This window comes from Trachemys scripta, chromosome 2 (genome assembly GCF_013100865.1).
Source record: "Trachemys scripta elegans isolate TJP31775 chromosome 2, CAS_Tse_1.0, whole genome shotgun sequence".
Lineage (NCBI taxonomy): Eukaryota > Metazoa > Chordata > Testudines > Emydidae > Trachemys > Trachemys scripta.
The window spans coordinates 42,378,711-42,404,404 of record NC_048299.1 but is presented as its reverse complement, the minus strand read 5'-3'; the positions used below and the strand labels follow the sequence as shown (position 1 = coordinate 42,404,404).

The following is a 25,694-nucleotide window of genomic DNA, read 5'->3' as shown; positions in this document are numbered from 1 at the left end:
AGTCCATTAATGGCTATTAGCCAGGACGGGTAAGGAATGGTGTCCCTAGCCTCTGTCTGTCAGAGGATGGAGATGGATGGCAGGAGAGAGATCACTTGATCATTGTCTGTTGGTCCACTCCCTCTGGGGCACCTGACATTGGCCACTGTCGGTAGACAGGATACTGGGCTAGATGGACCTTTGGTCTGACCTGGTACGGCCTTTCTTATGTTCTTATATAAAAAGGACTGTTGCTCATGCAGGGGACCAGTGGGGCTAGGGAGGTCTCTCGAAAGAGGCTCGGGTGGGACTGGCACAATTCTCTGCCAAGAGGGAATTTGGGCAATTGTCTGGGAAGGAACTGATGGAATAAGACCAGTGGAGGCCTGAAAAATCTAGGAAGAGCAGGATATTCTAGAGTATCTTCACTTGCATGGGAGAGTTAGTGGGCCACTCTGCACCTGGAAGCTGACAACTGGTTTCTGAAGTTTGTGTACTTTATGGTACCAACAGGGGAAACTGAGGGACATCCAGCCAGCTATTGAGTCAGGGTAAACTGAGCTTAGCACAGCTGGCTTCAATGATCAGAATCAATGAACCTCTGGAATACATATTGCATGGAATTCTTTATTCATGAACATTGGAATGTTCATTTTTTGTAAAGCAAAAATATATTTTCATCTATAATAATTAATATCAAGATCTTCTATATATTTAATCAAAGAAATACAAATAGATTATATCTTACAAATTATGTTTGGAAATATATTAACTAAAAAATACAAAGCACTGTCTGAAACAGTACAGGACAATGTTTACTTTACAGATACTGAATCTTTCTTGAATGGGTCCAACACTTTAACTCCTTTGATCTTTTTTAAGGCTCCTCCACGAACAGAGAACTTTCTAAGAGCAAGGTCTGTGTCAGCCAGAGGCCCTCCAGTTAATTCAGAAGGTGTACTTTCTACAGTTACCAAGCGACCAGATGCAATCTAGAAAACAAAACAAATGGCTTGACATTCATATTAGTCTTTAAAATGAAATGAGAGTTAAATCACAGGCCCTGTCTTTTCAAAATGCTACTCAGAAGCTGGAGATGCATTATGAAGGTTTCCTAGCTCCTCTCAAAATACTCTTTAAACAATATACATAATTATTCTATCAATAATGTAGGTTGAACAGCTTCTTGATGCACTATGCTGCTCAGCCTTTATGTCTGATCTTTAGCATGTAAGAAAAGAAAATCAAGTTCTCATTAGAAGAATAAGATGTTGTGCAATGTATTCTGCTATTTGGATTTGCAGTGTTGCAAGTATTTTAGTGAAGAAGTAAACATGTGGATTGTAATTTATTGGTCAACTGGCTTCCTTAGGCTGGTTTATAAACGAGGGTGAGAGCAGTATTTCCAATGTTTATATTCAAAGATAATTCTGTAACTGATTCCCAGAATCCCTAGTTATATATGTTAGTGCATCATATCACCCCCACAAACTCTCTCCACCAGGCTTGATTATGCCTTGAGAATAAGGAAATAAGGAGACTAGAACCTGTTTCTCTGATACTCTTCTAACCGCTCTCATCTATTGCCTTCAGAAACATTAGACATTCAATGTTTTGTAATGGATTCCTGGTGTGGGTAGGGGGGAGGGAGAGGGAGGACGGGATAAGAGTTTGATGTGGAGTGGCTTCTAGATGAGATTTGTTTTGATCTTTAGGTCTTCTAGAGACCCACAGTTTTTCCATTATAATAGCCATCTTTAAACTGAACAGGTTAAAGATCTGGAATGGCAAATCCTGTATCCTGGACTGGAGACCTCAGGGGAAAGCTCAGAAGTCTCAGGTCTGAATGGCAGATACTAACTGTAGTCTCCACCAAACAAACCAACAACATATGGAGCTCTTTAGACCATATTTGGCCTTCTACAACAATCATCCTAGATTCCTCCCTCCTCACATACAGAGAACATTCTAGTGGAGGGATCTGGGTGCAGAGAGACTCTTGTTCCACAAATACGATCTGTAGATTGACAGCAATGTGTGTAACTTGAAATTCTCATGTGCAGTGTTGCCGATGAATATGACGTTCTACTGCTAAATTTATTTTCTTTTTGTAGCATGGACTCATCTCTCCTTGATTTTTCTGCAGATGCTGGAACAATTCAAGGCAACATGTCCAAAAAATTTAATAAGATCCACATTAAAAAAACTTGCTACATCTTCTCTGCTCAACAGGACCCCACAGGTATAGAAGCAGACAGAAGTCAGTCAGAAGCCCTGAGCTGCCTTCATGAGGCACTGACTGGAATGGCGATTTTCTTCTTTTCATCTCAACTTCAAAATGTTAGATAGCAAGTCTTCTCCTGGACTGTCAAGAGTTCAAGACACAGAGACTTTGTCATGCTCCCAAGAAGATCCTGAAAACATCTGAAATCTTCTGAGGAAGAGGTAATTGTACACACACACTCATATAAGGTAATAAAGAGAAGGGAAAAGACTGGATTAAACTTGAACTTTCGTTTTCCAAAGACTTTGTCTTCAGCCACATCAGATGGGACATCTGTGAAGGAATGGATAACTGGAAAGGAAGTCCTTACTGAAGTCATTAAGAGCTGCACAGGTCTTCCCAGTGACAGAGGCACAAGGTCCTGGTCTCTCCAAAATTTTCATAGAAGTCCTCCTGTGATATCAAGGTTCAGACAGCACAAGGGGAGTACACGGGGTCTGAATGCCAAAGACTAAGCAAGTGAATCAACTGGTTGTATACAATGTTATGGATTCTGCCACTGCCTGACCTCCTACCTTGGGTGCCTTAATGATATGCTGCTATAGCTCAGAGCCCTGACACCAGTAACCAACCTACAAACATAAAGGTCTTGCTGTGGATTCCACCAGCCTAGTTACTCTTTGCAGAGTGATCCCAAAAGTCCTCCCAGTTCCAAGTCTCCCCAAAACAGTCTACCAGGCATTTTTATCTACCAGGTGCTCAGACTTTTCCCTTCTGGTTCCTCATCCCTGAAGTAGTGAAACTTGCTCCCAGTTATCAGTTCACTTTGGCACATACACTCCACACAGTTTGCACAACAGATACCTGCTTGGTGTAAAAATAACCCCTCAGATAGAAAAAAAAATCAGATTCAAAGATGAAATAGGAAGAAAAAGCAAACACATAAAAGTTACACAGAAAACAAACAAAGATGCAACTTCAGGCTTTACATTTCCATATTAGCTAAATTCCATTTTCTAATATAAGTTACTTATTGCCTCTGAACAGTTTCTCAGCATACCCTCGGTCACAGAAAGAATTGAGCTTTCCACAGACCACACTCTGCCTACAGGCTGGCCCTGAGTTTTTGGATGTCCTTCACTTCCAATCCCTTCCTTTGTAAGGGTTTGCAGTTTTTTCCCCCCTCTCTCAAGTTATGGGGATTCATGACAGGGGAAATGACCCACCGATGCAGGTGCACTGCTGTAAAGCGTCTGGCGAAGACGCTCTATGCCAACTGGAGACAGCTCTCCTGTCAGCATAAGAAAACCACCTCCGCGAGAGGCAGTAGCTATGTCAGTGGAGAAGCTCTCCTGATGACATAGCACTGTCCACACTGGCACTTAGGTCAGAGTAACTTGGGTCACTAAGGGGGGTGACTTATTCACATCCCTGAGTGACATATACCGACATAAGTGGTAGTGTGTATGTAACCCACACACCTTTTGGGTGTGGTGTTCTGTCCCATCTAGTGGCACTGAGACCACTTAAGAGAGAGAGAAAATGAGTTTGCTCTACAGCCTTAGCTACCAGCCAGTTGGCTTTTAGCTCATGCGGTAGAGGCTCATGCACTAAGCTCCAAATGTCCCCAGTTCTATCCTGATCGCCGATGACCGGGGTCTGTCAGCATTACACGTAGAAGTCCTTAGTTTTCCAAGTCTGGGGTTTTCTTTTCCGTTTCAAGCTGTTTCAGTGTTTTCTCATTTCCTAATGATTTTTTTCTAACTGGGCAATGGATGGGTACTTGAAGTTAATTTTGTGTAAAATAACCGGCTTGGCAGGAGCTGCCACCCCCTCCTCCTTGCTATAACGTGTACTTGAAATTGTAGTACTGGACATGAACATACTATTGTATATACACATCAATACAAAGATTTGTAACCACAGTTTTTATACATATCTCAATGACCATCGAGTTCAGAACATTGCAAGCATTCATAAAAGATTTTACTTTGCATATTTTTATGCACAATAACATGGTATACCATCAGTTGATTCAAGTGCTTATTCTTAGGAGTTCAAAACCCCTATGCTCCCCTTGGGGTGTCTGGACCCTGATTGACCCATAAATGGTAGAGCCTACATGCCTGAATTTCTTTACAATAGCTTCAGATCACAGAGACCTTCTCTGACCAATTTCAATTCCCTGATGCCTGTGGATGTGTTACAGTGGTAGAAGTGGTGCTTACTAACTATGCTGGGTGGGGCTCTGTGCAGACATCTACCTAAAAGACAAGACTAACTTCCATCAAGAATGCTTTCAGGACTCTTTCATGATCTTTGCAGGCTCAAGGAGTAAAAGCCACACTGCTGGAAAAGGCCTTTGTGATAAAAACCCTTTTCTGAAGCATCAAAGGCATCAAAACATGTGCATTCATAATAGACATCTTTCTGCTAAAAAAGGCACAGTACTTTAACCTCACATGCTTGGGTCTGGTCATCAAGGACATTTCTTAAAGCAACTTGGGAAAAGAGAGGATTGGACAAAAGATAGAACAGACTGAGATCAACTCATTTCTGGAACGGACAGGGAGCCTAACATTAAAAAACAAACAAACAAAAACTAACTAAGCCTAAACTTGAGCCTAAACTACACTATTTTATTTCTATTAGCTTGTTATTGTGAGTTAAGCTGAATGCCTGGAAACTTTACTTACTGTCGTATTCAGGCCTTTAATTTCAGTTGAGTGGAGTGTTGCATTCTGTGGTCTTGACTTTGATCTAGAAGCGTCTATTGATTTTTCCTGAAGTCTTTTTGCTTTCTAAAGATTTAGCAAAGTAAGAGTTATTTTTATGAGACTCAGCACCGCACCACATGCAACCAGACAGAGAACATGTAATTAGTATTATAAAATAAAACATGAAGGGTAATTTCTATTTACTTTTAACGAAAGTATGAATAATGAGAATGTAAAGTCTGTAATATGAGCTGATTCATCAAAATCTGTTGGAAAACAAAACAATTAGGTATTTCAGCCAGGAGATAAAAAAAAAAAAGACAGAACAGAGTAAGTGTAGCCCAGGGGTCGGCAACCTACGGCACACGTGCCAAACCCGGCACGCGAGCCGATTCTGAGTGGCATGCAGCTCCCTGCCGTGGTCCCGGCCCCCAGCCCCTCCGTCCACCACTCTCCCCAGCGGGGGCAGGAGGCAGAAGCTAGGTTCTGCGGCAGCCAAGCTTCCCCCCTCCCTAGGATGACCAGATCACAGGGATGAAATATCGGGACGCGGGGGAAGGGGGGGGAGGCAGAGCAAAAAAAAAAAAAAGCAAGCAGTTTCGCAGGGGCAGGGGGCATTAGCAGGCCCCAGCCGCACCGCAGGATCGTACACAGCGCACCGGCCGCGCGCGCTGCCCACCCCAGGGCAAAAGGTGGCCCCGATGGAGAGGGGGCTGGGGATAAAGAGAGCATCGGGGGGGGGGGGGACCGAGAGGAAGCGCTGGGAAGCAAAGAAGTCCAGGTGGGCGAGGGCGTACGGCTCCAGCAGGGCCCAGGCAGGGCACAGGCTGGATGGGCACAAGGAGGCAGAGCCCCGTAGCAGGACTGGGCAGGGACAAAGCTGTCTCTCCCGTGGAAGCGGCTGCAGGAGCCTCTGAGCCCGGGGCTGGCCGCGGGGCAGCGGCGGTGCATGGGAGCTGGGAACCCCGGGGCGGCGTGGCGCGGGCATGCAGGGGGCCGGGGCTGGCACAGCCGAGCCGCAGCAGCAGCCGGTCTCCCGAGGGGCTCCCCGGGGCTCCAGGCGGGGCAGCGGACAGGAGCCGGGGCTTTTCCCGGCCCCTCAGAGCCTCCTGCCCCCCCGCCCACCCTGGGCACATGCGGCACGTCCCGCCACTAGCGGGGAGCCCCGCGCCTCTCCTGCTCAGCTGCGCACCAGCAGCGCCTTCCCAGCGGGGCGAGCCGCTGGAGTGCAGCCAAGTGGGAGAGGTGCAGAGCTCCCTGGCAGCGGCGGGGAAGTTTATGGGTTCAGGGGACCCCGGCCGGCTCCTCGCCCCTGTCCGCCGGCCGCCCTGCCTGGGACAAGTCTCGCCCCCGCAGCCCTTCTCCGCCGTGTGTCTCTGGCGGCCCACGCCCCCAGTCCGCGCCGCCCACCCGGGCCAGAGCCAGCCCCGGCTGCTGCCTGCACACAGCCCGGGCCATGCCCAGCTAGCCCCCGGCAGCCGTGGCAACTTTCCCTTGCCCTCCTGTGCTCCTGGTAGATGCCCGACCCACCTCCTTCTATCCCCCCTCCACACATCCCTCCTCCTAACCTCCTCCCTCCATGGAGGGATCCAATGGGGGAAGGAGAGGGCGGAGTCGGGGTGGGGGGCGCGTGAGCGCCGGAGCGGAGGGCAAAATTGCTTTTTTGTCCAGTGTCCCAACCGAACATCGGTCGGGACGCGGGACAAAAAAGAAAATATCAGGACAGTCCCGATAAAATCGGGATGTCTGGTCACCCTCCCCCTCTTCTTCCCACTACGGACTACCTCAGAGATAGGGTGTTGTAAAAGTTAAGCATTAATAGAGGCTGAGAAAAGGGTCAGAAGGGACATGACAGACCTAGAATTAGTAGTTGAGGGGCAGAAGAGGCAGGAATCTCATGAGAGCTGTGGTGTCCCAGGCTGATCAATACCTTCCCAACATGCAAGTTTTTCTTTTGTGTTTTGGATTTGCATGGTGGGCTGACATTCCCCAGAATAGATATTGGCTCTGCAGCAAGCCAGCCTGACTGAACGGAACGATATTGCTCAGGGGTTCCCAAACTTGGTTTGCGGCTTGTTCGCCCCTGGCGGGCCGCAAGATGCTTTGTTTACTTGAGTGTCCGCAGGTAAACAAAGCATCTCATGGCCTGCCAGGGGCTTACCCTGAACAAGCCGCGAACCAAGTTTGGGAACCCCCACACTAGCTAATGAGTCTGGAGGTTTTAAAAAAACAAAACAAAAAACTCTCTTTATAGTCAACTTTTATTCTTCGCTTAGTTTCAATTCAAGACTGCAGATTACACCTGCCACACAGACCGAGAAGATCACAGCCTAGATCTCTGCTATATGCCTGAACTTGGTACATTTATACCAAGACCAGTTTTTTTCCTCAGGTGTCTCTTTTCAAGAATGAACAGATTTGGCTATAGACATATTTCATTGTCAATAATTTCCTTCAGTCCCCAAATTAATCTGGTTGTCCTACTTTGGATTCTACCCTGGATGTCCTTTTTGAAATGTAAATGCAAATACTGTACACCATAAAAGTGATCTTGGTATCAGAACACATTAGCAAGCCTCAAGTTATCTTCAGATACTTGCTGTGGGAAAAACCCAGGGAGGGATTATCAAAAAAAACACAATGATGGCCAAATTTTCAGTTTTAGCCTCTCTTTTTGGTATCTGCTTTTGTGCATGAGCATGATTGTACTTGCAGAGAGAGTGCTCATCCCCACTTTGTGACTGGAAATCGAGGAGCAGTCGGGTTACTAGTGACTGCATGGCTCTGACAAGAAGCCTTTGTCTTCAGTAAAGAACAGCATTTCTTTTATGTTTTATGAATAAAAATAATACACCCTAGCTATTATATAATTCTTATTAGCAGATCTCAAAAAGTTCTTCACAATCTTTAATGTATTCATTTTCACTATACCTCTAGGGATGTATTATTATCCCCATTTAACAGGCGGGGAATTCAGGTACAGACAGAATAAATGACTTGCCCATGGTCACACAGTAAATCTGTAATGGAGCAGAGAACCAAGCCTGGTCTCTCAAGCACTAGGGAAGTGTACTAACCACTGAGCCTTACTTACTGTTAGAGCATTACTAAACCAGATTTGAGTCCAGCTGTAATTTCTATAGTAATATCCTGGTATTCAATACTGAATAAAACTGCTTGGAATTGTTCAATGATATAACAACATTGCCAATATAACCCCCCCCCCCCCACACACACACACAAATTCTTACCTTTAAAGCCTCATAATTTGACGTTCGAGTTAAGAAATTTTCCCAGGATTTATTTACCATTTCTCTCTGCTTATGGATAGCTTGAATCTACAATGTGACAAGAGATTTGAGGAGATGTAATACACACTGTATTTCCATTAACTGTATTGAATTCCTTGCTCCTGATACTTGGACAGTGCTTCCACCTATTTACCCTGATTTTGTGGCCTCCCCTCTGGCTATTCTTAATGTAGCACTTTTCCTTTGCCTGGAAGGATGAGAGGGATCAGTGCTTCTCTAGTACTGACTAGAGGAGACTGCTAGCGAATGTTGTGCTTTTCTCACTCCCAAATAAAGACCAGGCACATCACCAGGCAAACCAGCTCTTCACTGCCCCTCAAGATGATGAAGGGGCCACAGAAAGCAGAATTGACAACTCTGTGATTGAGAAAGGAGAAATCCTTCATTCAATCCTGTCATAACTATAAAGGGAAGGGTAACAGCCCTCCTGTGTACAATACTATAAAATCCCTCCTGGCCAGAGACTCCAAAATCCTTTTACCTCTAAAGGGTTAAGAAGCTCAGGTAACCTGGCTGACACCTGACCCAAAGGACCAATAAGGGGACAAGATACTTTCAAATCTTGGTGGGGGGAAGGCTTTTGTTTGTGCTCTTTGTTTTGGGGGGAGTTCGCTCTTGGGACTAAGAGGGACCAGACATCAATCCATGCTCTCCAAATCTTTCTGAACAAGTCTCTCATATTTCAAACTTGTAAGTAAAACCAGGCAAGGCGTGTGAGTTTTATCTTTGTTTTCTCAACTTGTAAATGTACTTTTTGCTAGAGCGTTTACCTCTGTTTGCTGTAACTTTGAACCTAAGGCTAGAGGGGGTTCCTCTGGGCTCTTTAAGTTTGATTACCCTGTAAAGTTATTTTTCATCCTGATTTTACAGAGATGATTTTGACCTTTTTCTTTAATTAAAAGCCTTTTTTAATAACCCGATTGATTTTTCCTTGTTTTAGATCCAAGGGGATTGGATCGGAATCCACCAGGAGTTGGCGGGAGAAAGGAGGGGGGGATGGTTAATTTCTCCTTGTTTTAAGATCCAAGGGGTTGGATCTGTGTTCACCAGGGAGTTGGTGGAAGAGTCTCTCAAGGCTACCCAGGGAAGGGAGTTAGCCCATTGGGAGTGGTGGCAGCGGACCAGATCTAAGCTGGTAGTTAAGCTTAGAAGTTTTCATGCAGGCGCCCACATCTGTACCCTAAAGTTCAGAGTGGGGAAGGAGCCTTGACAAATCCTATTTACTTTAAAGCTGCATGGAAGAGGGAACAGAGATGCAATCAGTTGTGGTGGGAGGAAACAGATATGAAATGGAGGGGGAATTACAATTAGGAGACGAATAGGAAGACCTTCTTGAGAGGGGGGAAAAAGATGCTATATGTCCTCCTAGTGGAAAGGAAGAAAACAGGGCCACGATCCCAGATGGCAGGAAGAAAAGAGAAGAGATCTGCCCTACCTCAGGAATAGAGAGGAAGAGAGAAATGGAGATTGTGGAGGTGTTGATGGTGAGGGAATCAGGTGGATGTCTGCTGTCCTCTTCTTGAACATACCAGATGGTTATCAGGGCACTGCTTCTCTTGAAGAAAACAATGGCAAATAGAGAAAGCCTTTTGGGGAAGGTTCTTATATGGGGATGGCAGATCTTAGGGATGCCATAGGTTCATATAAGCAGCCTAACTTTTAGATGTTTATCCAGTTCCAACCCTTTTGAGGCCCTGAATTAAGCTATTCATAAACCTCTACCCCGATACAACACGACCTGATATAATACGAATTCGGATATAATGCGGTAAAGCAGTGCTCCGGGGGGGGACGACTACGCACTCCAGCGGATCAAAGCAAGTTCGATATAACGTGTTTCACCTATAACATGGTAAGATTTTTTGGTTCCTGAGGACAGTGTTATAGGGTAGAGGTCTATTAAAAACAAAAATTCTAAAAGCCGCCAGAATAGACACAAAATGCTCTAGGGGACTGGGGCTCTAGTGGCCTCCAGACCTCCAATTTCTTTGAAGAGCTGTCTCTGGAATTTTTTTAGAATGTTCACAGCTACATACATATTTAGATTTAACAATCTAGTAATCAAAACTTTTACATTATATGTGGCGTTTTGGGGAATTAATTTTACTGTGATTACCTTAATTTTTAATTTCTCGATTTATTTCAATTTATAACCTAAACATTGCATTACCATAGCTCATGGATGAAATGTAAAACAGACAGTCCCCTACCTAAATGGGCTAGAATTATTTTCTTTAAGAAAAGTTCCAACACAATTTTGGCACATCTGAGCTGGCCCTTTAAACTAGAACTGGGCCAATTTTTTTTCCAGTAAAAACAGTTTATTCATCAGAAAAAGCAGTTTGCATATTGACCAAAACTATTTGTGAATTTGCATGGTTTCAACTGAACTGAAAAAGCTGAAATATTTCGGAAATGTTGAAATGAAATGTTTTGTTTTGATCTAAAATAGGGAAAGAAAAGTCAAATTACTTAGACAAGTTAGATGTCTTCAAATCACCAGGGCCTGATGAAATGCATCCTAGAATATCCAGGGAGGTGACTGAGGCAATATCTGAGCCACTAGCAATTATCTTTGAAAAGTCATGGAAGATGGGAGACAGTCTAGAAGACTGGAAAAGGGCAAATATAGTGCCCATCTATAAAAAGGGAAATAAGGACCACACAGGGATTTACAGACCAGTCAGCTTAACTTCTGTACCCGGAAAGATAAAGGAGAAAATAACTAAGCAATCAATTTGCAAACACCTAGAAGATAATAAGATGATAAATGACAGTCAGCATGGATTTGTCAAGAACAAATTGTGTCAAACCAACCAGATAGCTTTCTTTGACAGGGTAACAAGCCTCGTGGATAGTGGGGGAAGCGGTAGATATGGTATATCTTGACTTTAGTAAGGCTTTTGATACTGTCTAGCATGACCTTCTCATAAACAAACTAGGGAAATGCAACCTAGATGGAGCTACTATAAGGAGGGTGCATAACTGGTTGGAAAATCGTTCCCAGAGAGTAGTTATCAGTGGTTCACAGTCATGCTGGAAGGGCATAATGAGTGGGGTCCTGCAGAGATTGGTTCTGGGTTCGGTTCTGTTCAATATCTTCATCAATGATTTAGATAATGGCATAGAGAGTACACTTATAAAGTTTGAGGACGATACCAAGCTGGGAGGGGTTGCAAGTGCGTTGGAAGATAGGATTAAAATTCAAAATGATCTGGACAAACTGGAGAAATGGGCTGAAGTAAATAGGATGAAATTCAATAAGGACAAATGCAAAGTACTCCACTTAGGAAGGAACAATCAGTTGCACACATACAAAATGGGAAATGACTGCCTAGGAAGGAATACTGCAGAAAGGGATCTGGGGGTCATAGTGGATCACAAGTGTAATGCTGTTGCAAAAAAAGCAAACATCATCTTGGGATGTATTAGCAGGACTATTGTAAGCAAGACACGAGAAGTAATTCTTCCGCTTTACTCCATGCTGATTAGGCCTCATCTGGAGTATTGTGTTCAGTTCTGGGCACCACATTTCAGGAAAGATGTGGACAAATTGGAGAAAGTCCAGAGAAGAGCAACAAAAATGATTAAAGGTCTAGAAAACATGATCTATGAGGGAAGATTGAAAAAATTGGGTTTGGTTAGTCTGGAGAAGAGAAGACTTAGAGGGGACATAATAACAGTTTAAAAGTGCATAAAAGGTTGTTACAAGGAGGAGGGAGAAAAATTATTCTTCTTAACCTCTGAGGATAGGACAAGAAGCAGTGGGCTTAAATTGCAGCAAGGGCGGTTTAGGTTGGACATTAGGAAAAACTTCCTAACCGTCAGAGTGGTTAAGCACTGGAATAAATTGCCTAGCGAGGCTGTGGAATCCCCATCATTGGGGATTTTTAAGAGCAGGTTAGACAAACACCTATCAGGGATGGTCTAGATAATACTTAGTCCTGCCTTGAGTGCAGGGGACTGGACTAGATGACCTCTCGAGGTCCCTTCCAGTTCTATGATTCTATGATCTGAAAAAAATCATTTTCATTTTTAGGCCTTTTGATGGAAGCAAGCAAGAGAGTCTCAAAAGAGGAAGAGATAGGTTAGTGCTGGTGCCTCTCTTATAAGCTTTAACCCAGTGAGTAGCACACCTGTGGTGTGGGAGACCTGCGTTCAGTTCCTGCTTATGCCTGATGGGAGAAATGGGAGACTTGGGTTCAGAGCCTATCTTCAAATGAGTGCCCTAGCCACAGGGCTAAAGCTTATAAGGGAAGCACCACCTCCATCTTTACCTCCTCCAGCCATTTTGTGAAACCTTTGCTTGCTTTTGCCAAAATGCATGAAAGTCTAAACTAAATTTTTTGGGTTGAACTGAAATGTTTTGTTTTGACATTACTGAAACATTCTGACTTGAAGTTTTTTGTTTCAGTAATGTCAAACCATTTCAATTCATTTTAGTGTGAAATATTTTTGGACTTTTCAATGCACTGACCCAAGAGGACTTCTCTCCCCCCATCTCCCTTGTTTCCAAAACTGCCAGTGAATCAAAAAAATCCATTATTCATCCCGCTCTACATTAAACTGTATTGGAACCAGTTTTACCACTAATCATGTTTCAACTCAATTTTGGAAAACTGGACCCCTGCAAGTGTAAATACAGCCCTTAGAGTTTCATTATGAGAAAGAGATCTATTTATAATGGTTGTTTTACAATTATTATAACCTTGCCCTTTCCTTTTCTGCAAAAGCCGACAGACAGACCTAACAAACATAGCAGTATGATTACTATTTTGATTCTACATTGATACATTGCACAGTTGTTTCTTACATGGTGCTAATTAAATATTGACAAAATTACAATACTTGAGAAATAAAATTAAGTTTTTAAAAAATATTTCACTTTAACTGCTAATGAAATCTGAAGAGAATACCTTAATGCAAATATGGTGTGACTTTGAACTCTGTTAAACAAGAGAATCTTACTAATATAAATAGTCAGCAAAATAATTTATACTGAAGTAAGTGGGCTTTTCTTGAATAAAATACTTCATGTCTTACCTTGGAATAAACCTTTTCTTCCTCCTGGAGTTCCTGGTGCTGTTGACTTTCCAGCATTTCAGTCTGGAGAGTGGCAACCATCTTTCCAACATTTTCTGATGCCTCTGAAATAACTTTCAAGGCTTCTTCATCAGGAGTGACTGGTCTGAATGTTTCTTCTTTTAGTTCTGCACATATTTCACTCCAGACTTCTCCGACCTGTGTGTTAAGCAGACAGACTATTTTAAAAAAAGGCTTATATTTATTTCTGAAAATACAAAATACAATCCACATATCCTCTCCCGCTCTCCTTTTTGTTAAGTTTTATTCTCTAGAATGCTTACACAGGGCTTGTCTTCAGAGAGTTGAACCAGGATGTAAATCTGCAGCCACACCATCTTTTGTGGTACAAAACTGCCTTATTAGGGGGCCATAACAAGTTGCCATAATGTGTGTGCGCACACACGCATGCACGGGTGCTCAAGAAGAGTAAGCCAGAAAAACCTTTTGAGGGTTGTGTGTTAAATCTGATTTATAACTTGTATATATTGCAGTTATTAAGGGGTTCTTCAGCGGTAATACATTTTTATTTTTCTTGTATTTTTTGTGTATGTGCAAATGATGGTAAAGTAGTAACATTTAAAAAAATACTCACTTTAAAGTCAAGATATCGACGTATGATAGCGAGTGTGACAAAATCCTTAGCAGACAAACCAGGCAAATTTTCAAAGCCTAAAAAAGTATTGTTAATTATTATTTAGATATGAATGACATCACAGAATAGAATATCAGGGTTGGAAGGGACCTCAGGAGGTCATCTAGTCCAACCCCCTGCTCAAAGGGGGAACAATCCCCAGACAGATTTTTATCCCAGTTCCCTAAATGGCCCCCTTAAGGATTGAACTCACAACCCTGGGTTTAGCAGGCCACTGCTCAAACCACTGAGCTATCCCTCCCCCAAAAATAAATTAATGGAGATATCCTATCTCCTAGAACTGGAAAGGTCATTGAGTGCAGCCCCCTGCCTTCACTAGCAGGACCAAATACTGGTTTTTGCCCCAGATCCCTAAGTGGCCCCCTCAAGGATTGAACTCACAACCCTGCGTTTAAGCAGGCCAATGCTTAAACCACTGAGCTATCCTTCCCCCTATATTTGTCTTAAAATATAAGACAATACACCATGGCACTTACTAAGTGTGACAAACTGTTATCAAATGCAAAAGTGTTGTCACAAATGCGTACAGTATCTTCACCAAACTCTCTTCTAATCCTGTCAGTTACTTGTACTGGCTTCTGGCGATAAGCTAGCCACTTCCCTATAACTAAATCATTCTGTTTTAATGCTTTACTTCTGGGTGTCCACACAACCTTCATATCACCTGTATTGCCATGGCTGGTGTTATGTCTCTGCTATTCTTGTATGGCAAGGAAATGTTCCTCTATTTAAACTAAATCAGATTCCATAAGGCAGGGGTGGCCAACCTGAGCCTGAGAAGGAGTCAGAATTTACCAATGTACATTGCCAAAGAAATACATCAGCAACCAGCTCCCGCCCCCCCGCCCATCAGCAGCGCTGCCGATCAGCACCTCCCCCTCCCTCCCCATACCTGCCAATCATCTGTTTCGTGGCATGCAGGAAGCTCTGGGGGAGTGAGGGCATAGCAGGCTCAGGGGAGGGGGTGGGAAAGGATGGAGTGGGGGCAGGGCTTGTGGCAGAGCCAGGGGTTGAGCAGTGAGCACCACTGGCACATTGGAAAGTTGGCACCTGTAGCTCCAGCCCCAGAGTCAGTGCCTACACAAGGAGCCGCATATTAACTTTTGAAGAGCTGCATGTGGCTCCGGAGCCACAGGTTGGCCACCCCGCCATAAGGGATAGACGTAGCTAACTCCTTCCTTATTGAGAAGCATGATACTGTGGCTCCAGTAAAGTGATGAATCATGGAGGAGCAGAGCTGTTTAGCTGAGAAGTAGCCACCAGGAGGAGAGTCATACTACAGGGATTTTGGTACTTTCTTTCGGGGATTTGTACTGAGAGCCTCTTCTAACTCCTGAACTCAGCCTTGCAAACAGAATGACTCCAGTATTTTATAAAATGTTACTAAGAATAAATGTAAACAGAGATGGTGGAGGCAAGGTACAGCTACTAGGACACTGAATTCTCACTTTTGTGCATGTTTAATTATAATAATAATATCCAATTAACATAATTTTGAATTGTTCAGATACTATATTTGCCCAAATCTCATTATAAATCTCACATTCACAAAATACTTGTAGCCCAACACTGTAGTATGTATTTATTAGAGTATGTTTTACATCATTTTACAGTTTTAAAGCATTTTGTGACATGTAGCATGGCATGAAAGGAAAAGCCTTAACAATAGATTTTTTGAATCTGCCATATCAGACAAAAAAAACCCAGTATGTGACATGGCTTCATTGAGAGGTATGCCACACAGTTTTAAATGCTGTAAAAAGCTTTCCAATTTTGTATAATCCATTTCCATGCTATTTGTTTCTCACATCTGGTGTTCTGAACTACAGAAGCAATATGGAGATGTTGTCTGAATCATAGATATGTAGGGATGGAAGGGACCTTGGGAAGTCATCAAGTCCAACCCCCTGCGCTGTGGCAGGACCAAGTAAAGCTAGAACATCCCTGACAGGTGTTTGTCAACTTGTTTTTAAGAGCTTCCAATGATGGGGACTCCACAATGTCCCTTAGAAGCCTATTCCAGAACTTATCTACCCTTATGGTTAGAAAGTTTTTCCTGATATCTAACCTGAATGTAGGTCAAGCATGTATAGCAATGGCTATATTGTGCTGCTGGTGAAGTTCAGATTAATGACAAATTTGAAAATTGGGATGCAATGTGTACTCCTTACCTAGCTTGCATAACACAGAATAAATTTTTGCCCTCATGTTTTCAGACACTTCCATGATAGCAATGCTGGGGCAGTTGGCAGGCATTGGGATCACTCCTTGTTGTTCTTGGAAGCTGCCAACTAAAGGTTTCTTTGCATCTAATAATTTCATAACACACACATACACACAAAAAGTTAACAAGTGTCAGGTTACACGTTATTAAACTTTTATAATTTTTTAAAAATAGGTTATATGGCTTCATGTTAGCCAACCACTATATACTGGTATATTTCACTATTTATCCTTGGTCACCTCCAAAACTGGGGTAGTCATCTCATTTTATGTATACCCATACAAACCTAGAATAGCTCCATTGATTTGGTGTGAGATAGGGGAGAATTTGGGCCAGGAAATGCTGATTAATACTGATAACTTCTTGTGGCAATAAAACTTTCCCTTTCTTGCTATTTCACATTTTATATCTGTATAAGTTATTTGCAGGAAGCTCTCGGCATTAGAGGAAAACCACTTTCAAGTAAACTTTGAAATATGACATAGAACTCTCCTTAAGGACACAGATGATATACAGCTGCAGAATGAAGCTGTTCAACTGTCAATCATTAAAAAGGAATGGACTGTTGAGGATATTAAGAATAGTTCTCTTGCCAGGTAATGAAGCAAAATGTCACCTAGTGGCAAACCTGTATAACAAAATTAATGTTTTATACATTAAACTTTATATGTAGGCATTTTGAGGTTGGTCAGATGAAGAAGCACTGACATAGGAATGAGAGTTACTATAATTTATTTATATTTGAAGGACTCAGTTGTTAGAAGAATAATTTATTTTCTACTTTATTCAATGAAACTGCACACAGATGGTTTAAAGTCTGCTAACCCTTACCAACAATTCTTCCATCTTGATCATGTTTGACTCCCAGCTCCAACTCCTCTTGTTTCCACAAATGTATTAAAAGGCTAGCAGCAGTCTGATCTTTTTTCCCTCTCCAGGTGTTGATGTGAGAAGCAGTTTTAGAATTGTCACAAAATTCAACCAATATTCCAAGAATTAGGTTGCATATGTTCTTTTGTTTTAACTTTGTCAAGGACCAGGGAAAAGAGTTGAAAGTAGTTTAGAACACAAAGAAATTCCATCTTCATAGCCAAAACAGAGAAATCCTATGGACCAAACTGTTCAAAACTAGTCACCAAAATTACTTTCACAAAACTTCCACATGCACTTGCATGTGGAAGGCCCACAAGTTTTGTATGAGTACATTAGGTTGCTAGTAGTAAAATGCTGGCCATGTGTCTATAAAGTACCTTTTAAGTCCCTAATTCATCAAGACACTTAAGGGCATGCTTAAGTGTATCCCTATTGATTTCAATGAGACTGAAGCATATGCTTAAATGCTTTCCTGAATCAGGACCTAAGTGAATAACCTATAAATAGAAGAATCTATTAAAATATAAATTTTAGTGAAATTAACACCGACAAATATTTTTTAAAAAAACAAAGATAAAAGGAGAAACTTGTATGATATATGCATGTACCCTGGAGTGTACTTAACGAGTGAATTAACTGTTCTGGGGTACACTGATGTGATACTCTCAGGAGGAGCAGTAACAAAAAGGAAAAAGTTGCTATTTTTCTATGTTTTAGTACTAGTGTTATTCTCTAATAATAATACCTACTGCCAACAAATCCAGAAGGAGAAAAATGCCCTCTTTTTCGAGAAAATAATCCTCTGCAATGTAACATCCCATGACACAGCACCTTAAATGGAAATAACTTCCATGTTAAAAATAACACCTTTCACGCTATACAATAGCCTAGTAAACATGCAGATAATTTGCTTTAATGTGTTGCATAAAAATCATATATCATAGGATGTTTACATATATTAACTCTACATTGCTTGTAACAGAACAAATAAATATACTTGTTAAAAAATGATTGAAGAAGCCACTAATTTTAAGTATATTTCAGATTTTTTTTTTTGGTAAGGTTTGTTTCAGCTGTTGTAGGTTAGAGCAACCTCATTTGGGCCCCAGCCAGCCTCAGGACCAGGGGAGACTAAGCGCTTGTCTACACTGGCAAGGTTCTGTGCAGTAAAGCAGCTTTTTGCGCTCAAACTGCAGATATGTACACACTGCCAAGCCACTTTTCGTGCAGAAACTCCTCAGTTGCAGTGCTGCAAAAAAACCCCACCTTGACGAGGGTCATAAGGCTATTTGCGCAGAGGATCCAGCGCTCAATTGCCAGTGTAAACACTAGATTGCTTTCTGTGCAGTCACTGGCCTGCTGAACTTTCCCATAATGCCTCAAGTGACCATTCTGCTCATTGTTTTGAACTCGGATGCCCTGGAGACATGCGCCCCTCCCCTTTCAAAGTACCGTTTCTGTCTGAACTTACAAGACAGCATGCTGACACACTCTCTGCCCCCCCAAACCACAGTCTATCTGCCTCCCCCCCCACACACACTCTCTCCCTCCTCCCCCAAACTTCAGTTGAAAAGCAGCTGGTAATGTAGTAGGATGCCCATGGAACAATGGGATTGGGGAACCTGCATCATGTGACATTGTGCCTGCGCCATGAGGCATTGCAAACCCTTCCCAAAGTACCCTGCAACCAGGTGCACAGTGGGATAGCTACCACAATGCACGGCTGTCTTTGCTGTTGCAAGAGCTGCTAATATGGATGAGCTCCAGCATCACAAGGAGCACAGTGTGGACATGCAACAGCGGTTTAATTCCAGCGTTTTAATAAAAGTAGTACAACTTGTAGTGCAGAAACTTGCCAGTGTGAACATACCCTTAGAGACACTTTTACTTCTCCACATTCATGGTCAGCATCATCTGAAGATTGAAACCAGTGCCTAAAGAACTTCTTTGCATATCAGTGATGCAATCTTCATTCAGTACAGCTCAAAGCCACCTTTCTACTACCTCAATCCTGGGTTGCCTGGGGGCAGCTCACAGTACAAGAGATGCTACTAGTACCCAGTGTGGCAACTGAGGATGAGTTCACAAGATGCTCCACCTCCCACCTTGGAATGGCCCTTCCTTACTCCCAACAGGACACTTGTGTCAAGAGTGGGAGGAGGAAGTGGATGGCCTAGAGTCAACTATTGCTTGTGCAATCCAAGAATTTTCCTGGTACAGGAGAAATCTTAAGCTGCTCTTTTAGGGCATCTTTCTGTCTGCTATGGGTGAAACTAGGACGAAGGATTGAGCCCCAGATCTAGTATGAATTGTGTACAAAAATATTTTTATTATTATGATTTAGTCAAATAGTATAATGAACGTTTAAGCACTTTAAATGAGAGAAAGGTCTTCATGTCTAGAGAAGAGTAACAACCTTACAAACATAAAATACAAGACTTCCTTTTAACAATTACTGTTGTTAAAATAATTCTACACTTACCACAAACTGTCTAATGTGCTAAAAAGGAGTCGATTATGACCTAATCCACTATATAACTTATTGGGATCCATCTTCATGAATGGAATAAGTATATCCACTCCTTCACAGCCAAACAGTTCCTGTTAAGACATTAATCAAAGTTGTATTTTTCCTAAATACACACAAAATCTCAAAGAAACAAAAACTAAATCATGTTCCTTGTATCTGTATTAGTTCTTCCTCATGAACTAGAGGAGAAATTTTTCCTTATACTGTCAGTGCTAAAATAGATTTTCAGTTTTTGATTCTAAAAGTCCTTCCTATCTCACTATTTCTTCACCCCAACAAACATATTTTCATCCCTTGATTTAGATGATGCAAAATGGTAATGGCAGGGTTCAGTCAACTGCTCAAAAGGACTATGAGTAAGATGATGGAAGTAAAATGCAACATCACTGAAACTAGTTGTCAGAGAGCCTTTGATTCATGAGTGGTGAACTACAAATGATACTTACCTTTGAAGAAAATGGCAGTGTAATTTAAATAAAAATATATTTTGACTTTTCTCACAGAATAATGCAGTAGGATTACCTTTCTATGAAGATCATTTTCACAGAGAGTAGACAAGATAAGTAATATATCAGTTTGAATTTCCAGTACAATGGCATCTTCTTTTTCTTTAGATTTGTTTGTTATATGCTTTAAGATATCTGGAATGACAGACACATTAAAAATATGAGTGTCCTGTTTTACACAGGAAACCTAATTATATCCAGTTACTACCTTTGCTGATATTTTTAAAATAAAATTTTCCAATGCAAGTACTCTATTGTCTAACTCAATCTACCTGTGCTATACAAGATTTATCTACTGAGCTTCACAAGATCTCACACAGCCTGTAGTACTCTTGAATGAAAATTAGTTGCTAACAATGAAAATTAAGGAGTAGATTGTGTAACCTTGACCCCCATGGACTAAAGCCAGTGGAACTACAGGCTTGTCCACACAGCAAACTACTGTACACCAGCTTGCTGTGCACTAACTTGCCATGTGGATACAGAGCAGTGCAAGTCCCAGAGTACAGCTTAGTGTACGGAGAGCAGAATACTAAGCAGCACTCCAGGACTATCACCATGCTGCAGTAGTATCCATATAACCAGTTAGCGTGCAGCAAGCTGGTGTGCTGTAGATTCACATCCCGGCTTGCCACAAGATAACTCACCAAGTAGACAAGACCACTTAAGTACCCTCCCAGGATAAATTAAAGCTCCATAATTTGATATCCAAAATAAGGGGTGAAATTCTGGCTTCACTGCAATGAATGGGTGTTTTTCCATTGACTTCAGTGGGACTAGATTTTCACTGAAGGACATTAAACCCTTTATTTCTTTCCAAAATAGAATTTCTGTTATAAGACATTCCCTATCTTCCACATCATGCCATCATTAGATTCCTCCAATTTTGGTTCTGCTGCACTCCTGGAAGTTTTATTTAAAAAGCAAAACAAAACAAAAAGAACTTTGTAAACAATTCATGATTTCACAATTGACACAAATTAAAAATAATAAATAGTACATTATAGCAGGTATGATATATTGGACTAAGAAGTGGTCTGAGATGCAGAGTGGGACAGAAGCAGAGCAGCTTTACTCTGCATTTCTATCCCTTATTCTCCTGGCACAACATTTATCAGATAAAAGACTTAAGTGTAGGCACTGATTCTGCGTTTACACTAAGGCCCCTTTACACCACTCTGACAGTGAAAATGAGTGAGAGTTACATTTCTGCTCATTTTAAGGTCCCTTTTCTCTGCCAGAGTGCTTTAAAATGGTCTTAGTGTAAATGAGAATTAGGGTCACAGTCTCTGACCCTGCTCCTATCCAAGTCAACTGGAGTTCTGCCATTGATTTCAGGAGACAAGGATCAGGGCCATAATCATGTATGTAAATTATATGGGAGTTCGGAGAATACAAAACAGTAATGGGATCCACACCTTTCACTCCTAAACTGTGAAGTGCTTTGAGATTTACTGACAAAAAGTGCTATATGAGACAAAGATATTATTATTAAATCATGGATTCAGATCAGTTCAGTCAAGTCTGGTTTAAAGTTATCATAGGATACTTGTTCAGTGACCTATAAGTCTGCATACCCTTGTGAGTACTCTCACCAAAAAAGGATAAAGAATGAATTAAGATGGATGCTAAACTACTCTCTCTCCACCCTCCAGAGCAGGTTTGAGCAATCTTTGTGTTCTGTGTTTGTACAGTACCAAGCACAATGGGGCCCTGGTCCATAACAGGGTTCCCTAGGTGCTACCAGAGTAATAATAATGATTAGACAGCTTGCACTTTACAAATTATATCCCTTGGCTTTACAGAAGTATTCTATTTTTGTGTGTGTGTTGTAGTGTCTCAACATTAAAACAAATTAAATCAATTAATTTTTACATTGTTTTCACTTTTCCCCCCAATCGTGCCCTCACATATTGAAATTTTTCAGCAGTTGGGGACATGTATTAAAAACTAAAGCACAAGAACATGGAGGGATCTGGATATGTCTTACTGATCAAGAGACCATGCTTTGACAGAAATGTTTCATGAAAGAGATTAATTCCTTTTTTAAGTGAAAAAAGGGAAGTATCTCAGATAAGAGTCAAAGCTGTTAATTAATGACGACACTCAAGTGTTAATATCCATGAACTAGTACCTGTACCACTTGGCACAATGTTGATTGTACATCAATATTATAATATAAAAAAAGGAGCACATATAATTTTATGTGCTAGAAGGTAAAAATAGGAAGTTACAGAACATAATATTCCCAGTTTGTATACTTAAGTGCAACATTCCAAACACAGTATATTCAACAGAAGAACACACTATATATTGGATAAATATCACAACATAAATTGTGCTTTACCCAACAGTTGGTTAATTGCTCCCTGATCACAAAGATCGAGGTTCACAGCTTCGTCACAAAGGGACACCACAGGTCTCAGGACTCTCAGACTGTAGCGCATCTGTGCAAGTTTGTTGCCACGACCACCCGCACCATGGAAACAGTTACCTTGACCGAAGAAGGGATCTGTGGATAAATCAAAATGAACATCTGCTTTTGCAATTCAGTGTAGATTCAAAATAAAGTTATGCTTTCAGCTGCTATTTTGCAGGTTTCAAATAAACCGAAACCAAAGTAACTAATCCCTTATTACAAAGGCTTTGTGCTTAAAAATAATTTTCTAATAAGAAATCTTAAAATACTTAAGACTATACTTTTTATTATCATAACAAATGTATTTTTAATGAGTATTTTTCATTATTTCAACAATTTAGTTATCTCAATAAGTTACTGATTAGTTTTTTTTTCAGTGGAATCTGTGCTCCAATAGTGCTGTACCATGCATACTGTGCTATATAATTGGTTATGTTTTGGCTATATACAGTGTATGTTTTATAGTAAAACTTAAGCTATTAAAATAAATAAATAGAATAGTGAATACTAGTATTAGCCATTTTCTTTTTATTCATGCCTTGCAAGTAACAGACAGGATTTTGTCTGTGTCTATGTTAATTAAATTAAAAAATTTTCAAAAGCCTAGGCCCCAATGTAGGAAAAGATAGGTGCAAAATTTAGTAAAGACTAATTTACAATGCCTTTACATTAGTTACATTAATTTACAATGTCATAAAACACTGCTATTTGTTACCTTTTAAAGGTCTCTGTAAAAAACTGTTTATGTAAATAAAAAGTGCATGTATTAAAAAAAAAAAAAAAATAAGTGTAAAGGCCATTGTTAATGGCCAAATGGCCAAAAAAACAAAACAAAACAAAAAACAAAACCCAAGCTAAAAAAACTAAAAAAACCCTTAAAAATGCCAAAAAACCATCAGCGCGCATTCATGGTTAAAAAGGGGCAAACTAACAACCCTGAGGTAAAGGCTGGCACCCTTAGAACACAAAATAATTAATTATATCAAAACTAAACAAAACAACATGCCCAAAGGTGTTTTAGGCCATCAAAAAATAACACCCATTAAAAAGTAACTGGTCATAAACTAACACAGCAAAATCCATAAATTTCAATTAAAAAACAACAACAACAACAACAACCCTATAAAAAACAGGGTGCTTTGCCATGGGGCTTTGGGTTTGTCTTGCCAACAGCTCCACAAGCATCAAATTGCAACCGACAGAGCCCGGCTCCCCTCTGCAACCAATCTGGCTGGGCACTAAATTAATCCAGACTCTGGACTGGTAACTGTAACATCAACTAGCAGGACTGTATGTGTATGTAACTAAAAAGCATATACTAATTGCTGTATTCTCAATAAATGCGGCGTGTTGCCTTTTCCCCTATAAAAAAAAAAATCTCGTATGCTTTGTATGAGCATAACAGTAGGATAAGTAAAAGAACACAAACACATAAGAACAGCCATACTGGGTCAGACCAAAGGTCCATCTAGCCCAGTATCCTGTCTTCTGACAGTGGCCAATGGCAGGTTCCCCAGAGAGAATGAACAGAACAGGTAATAATCAAATGATCCATTCCCTGTCTCCCATTCCCAGCTTCTGGCAAACAGAGGTCAGGGACACCATCCCTGCCCATCCTGGCTAATAGCCATTTATGGACCTATCCTCCATGAATTTATCTAATTCTGTTTTGAACCCTGTTACAGTCTTGGCCTTCACAACATCCTCTGGCAAAGAGTTCTACAGGTTGACTGTGCATTGTGTGAAGAAATACTTCCCTTTGTTTTAAACCTGCTGCCTATTAATTTCATCTGGTGACCCCTAGTTCTTGTGTTATGAGGAGTAAATAACACTTCTTTATTAACTTTCTCCACACCAGTCATGATTTTATAGATCTCAATCATATCCCCCCTTAGCAGTCTCTTTTCCAAGCTGAAAAGTCCCAGTCTTATTAATCTCTCCTCATATATGGAAGCTATTCCATACCCCTTATCACTTTTGTTGCCCTTTTCTGAACCTTTTCCAATATATCTTTTTTGAGATGGGGTGACCACATTTGCATGCGATATTCAACATGTGGGCATACCATGGATTTATATAGAGACAATATTATATTTTCTGTCTTATTGTTTATCCCTTTCTTAATGATTCCCAACATTCTGTTAATTTTTTTGACTGCTGCTGCACATTGAGTGGATGACTCCAAGATCTCTTTCTTCAGTGGCAACAGCTAATTTAGACTCTATCATTTTATACGTATAGTTGGGATAACGTTTTCCAATGTGCACTACTATACATTTATCAATATTGAATTTCATCTGCCATTTTGTTGCCCAGTCACCCAGTTTTGTGAGATCCCTTTGTAGCTCTTTGCAGTCTGCTTTGGATTTAACTATTTTGAGTAGTTTTGTAGCATCTTCAAATTTTGTCACCTCACTGTTTATCCCTTTTTCCAGATCATTTATGAATATGTTGAACAGCACTTGGCTCAGTATAGACCCCTAGGGGACACCACTATTTACCTCTCTTCATTCTGAAAACTGACCATTTATTGCTATCCTTTGTTTCTTATCTTTTAACCAGTTGCCAATCCCTGAGAGGACCTTCCCTCTTATCCCATGACAGCTTACTTTGCTTAAGAACCTTTGGTGAGGGACCTTGTCAAAGGCTTTCTGAAAATCTAAGTACACTATATGCACTTGTTCCCCCTTGTCCACATGCTTGTTGACCCCCCTCAAAGAATTCTAGTAGATTGGTGAGGCATGATTTCCCTTTACAAAAACCATGTTGACTCTTTTCCAACAAATTAAGTTCATCTATGTGTCTGACAATTTTGTTATTTACTATAGCTTCAACTAGTTTGCCCGGTACTGAAGTCGGGCTTACCGGCCTGTAATTGCCGGGATCATCTCTGGAGATCTTTTTAAAAATTGGCATCATATTAGCTATCCTCCAGTCATTTGGTACAGAAGCTCATTTAAATGATAACTTACAGACTACAGTTAGTAGTTCTGCAATTTCACATTTGAGTTCCTTCAGAACTCTTGGATGAATACCATCTGGTCCTGGTGACTTATTTCCGTTTATCTATTTGTTCCAAAACCTCCTCTAGCACCACCTCAATCTGGGACAGTTCCTCAGATTTGTCACCTAAAAAGAATGGCTCAGGTTTAGGAATCTCCCTCACATCCTCAG

The 25,694-nt window shown here is 41.2% G+C and overlaps 1 protein-coding gene across 4 annotated transcripts in view; it reads right to left on the bottom strand.

Annotated features, from left to right (window-relative positions):
* Positions 1 to 590: 590 nt before the first annotated feature.
* CFAP69 (cilia and flagella associated protein 69) overlaps positions 591 to 25,694 on the bottom strand; it is a 40,345-nt gene continuing 15,241 nt past the window's right edge. For all 4 annotated transcript variants that reach the window (XM_034760399.1, XM_034760398.1, XM_034760401.1 and 1 more), the window contains 11 exons: positions 22,449 to 22,613; positions 20,118 to 20,236; positions 19,548 to 19,666; positions 17,815 to 17,896; positions 17,024 to 17,216; positions 16,140 to 16,277; positions 13,909 to 13,985; positions 13,275 to 13,472; positions 8,172 to 8,258; positions 4,900 to 5,004; positions 591 to 971 (listed from right to left, as the gene is read on the bottom strand). In XM_034760399.1, the coding sequence (XP_034616290.1) occupies positions 795 to 971; positions 4,900 to 5,004; positions 8,172 to 8,258; positions 13,275 to 13,472; positions 13,909 to 13,985; positions 16,140 to 16,277; positions 17,024 to 17,216; positions 17,815 to 17,896; positions 19,548 to 19,666; positions 20,118 to 20,236; positions 22,449 to 22,613 (1,460 nt within the window). In that variant the 3' untranslated portion in view covers positions 591 to 794. The remainder of the gene's footprint in view (positions 972 to 4,899; positions 5,005 to 8,171; positions 8,259 to 13,274; positions 13,473 to 13,908; positions 13,986 to 16,139; positions 16,278 to 17,023; positions 17,217 to 17,814; positions 17,897 to 19,547; positions 19,667 to 20,117; positions 20,237 to 22,448; positions 22,614 to 25,694) is intronic.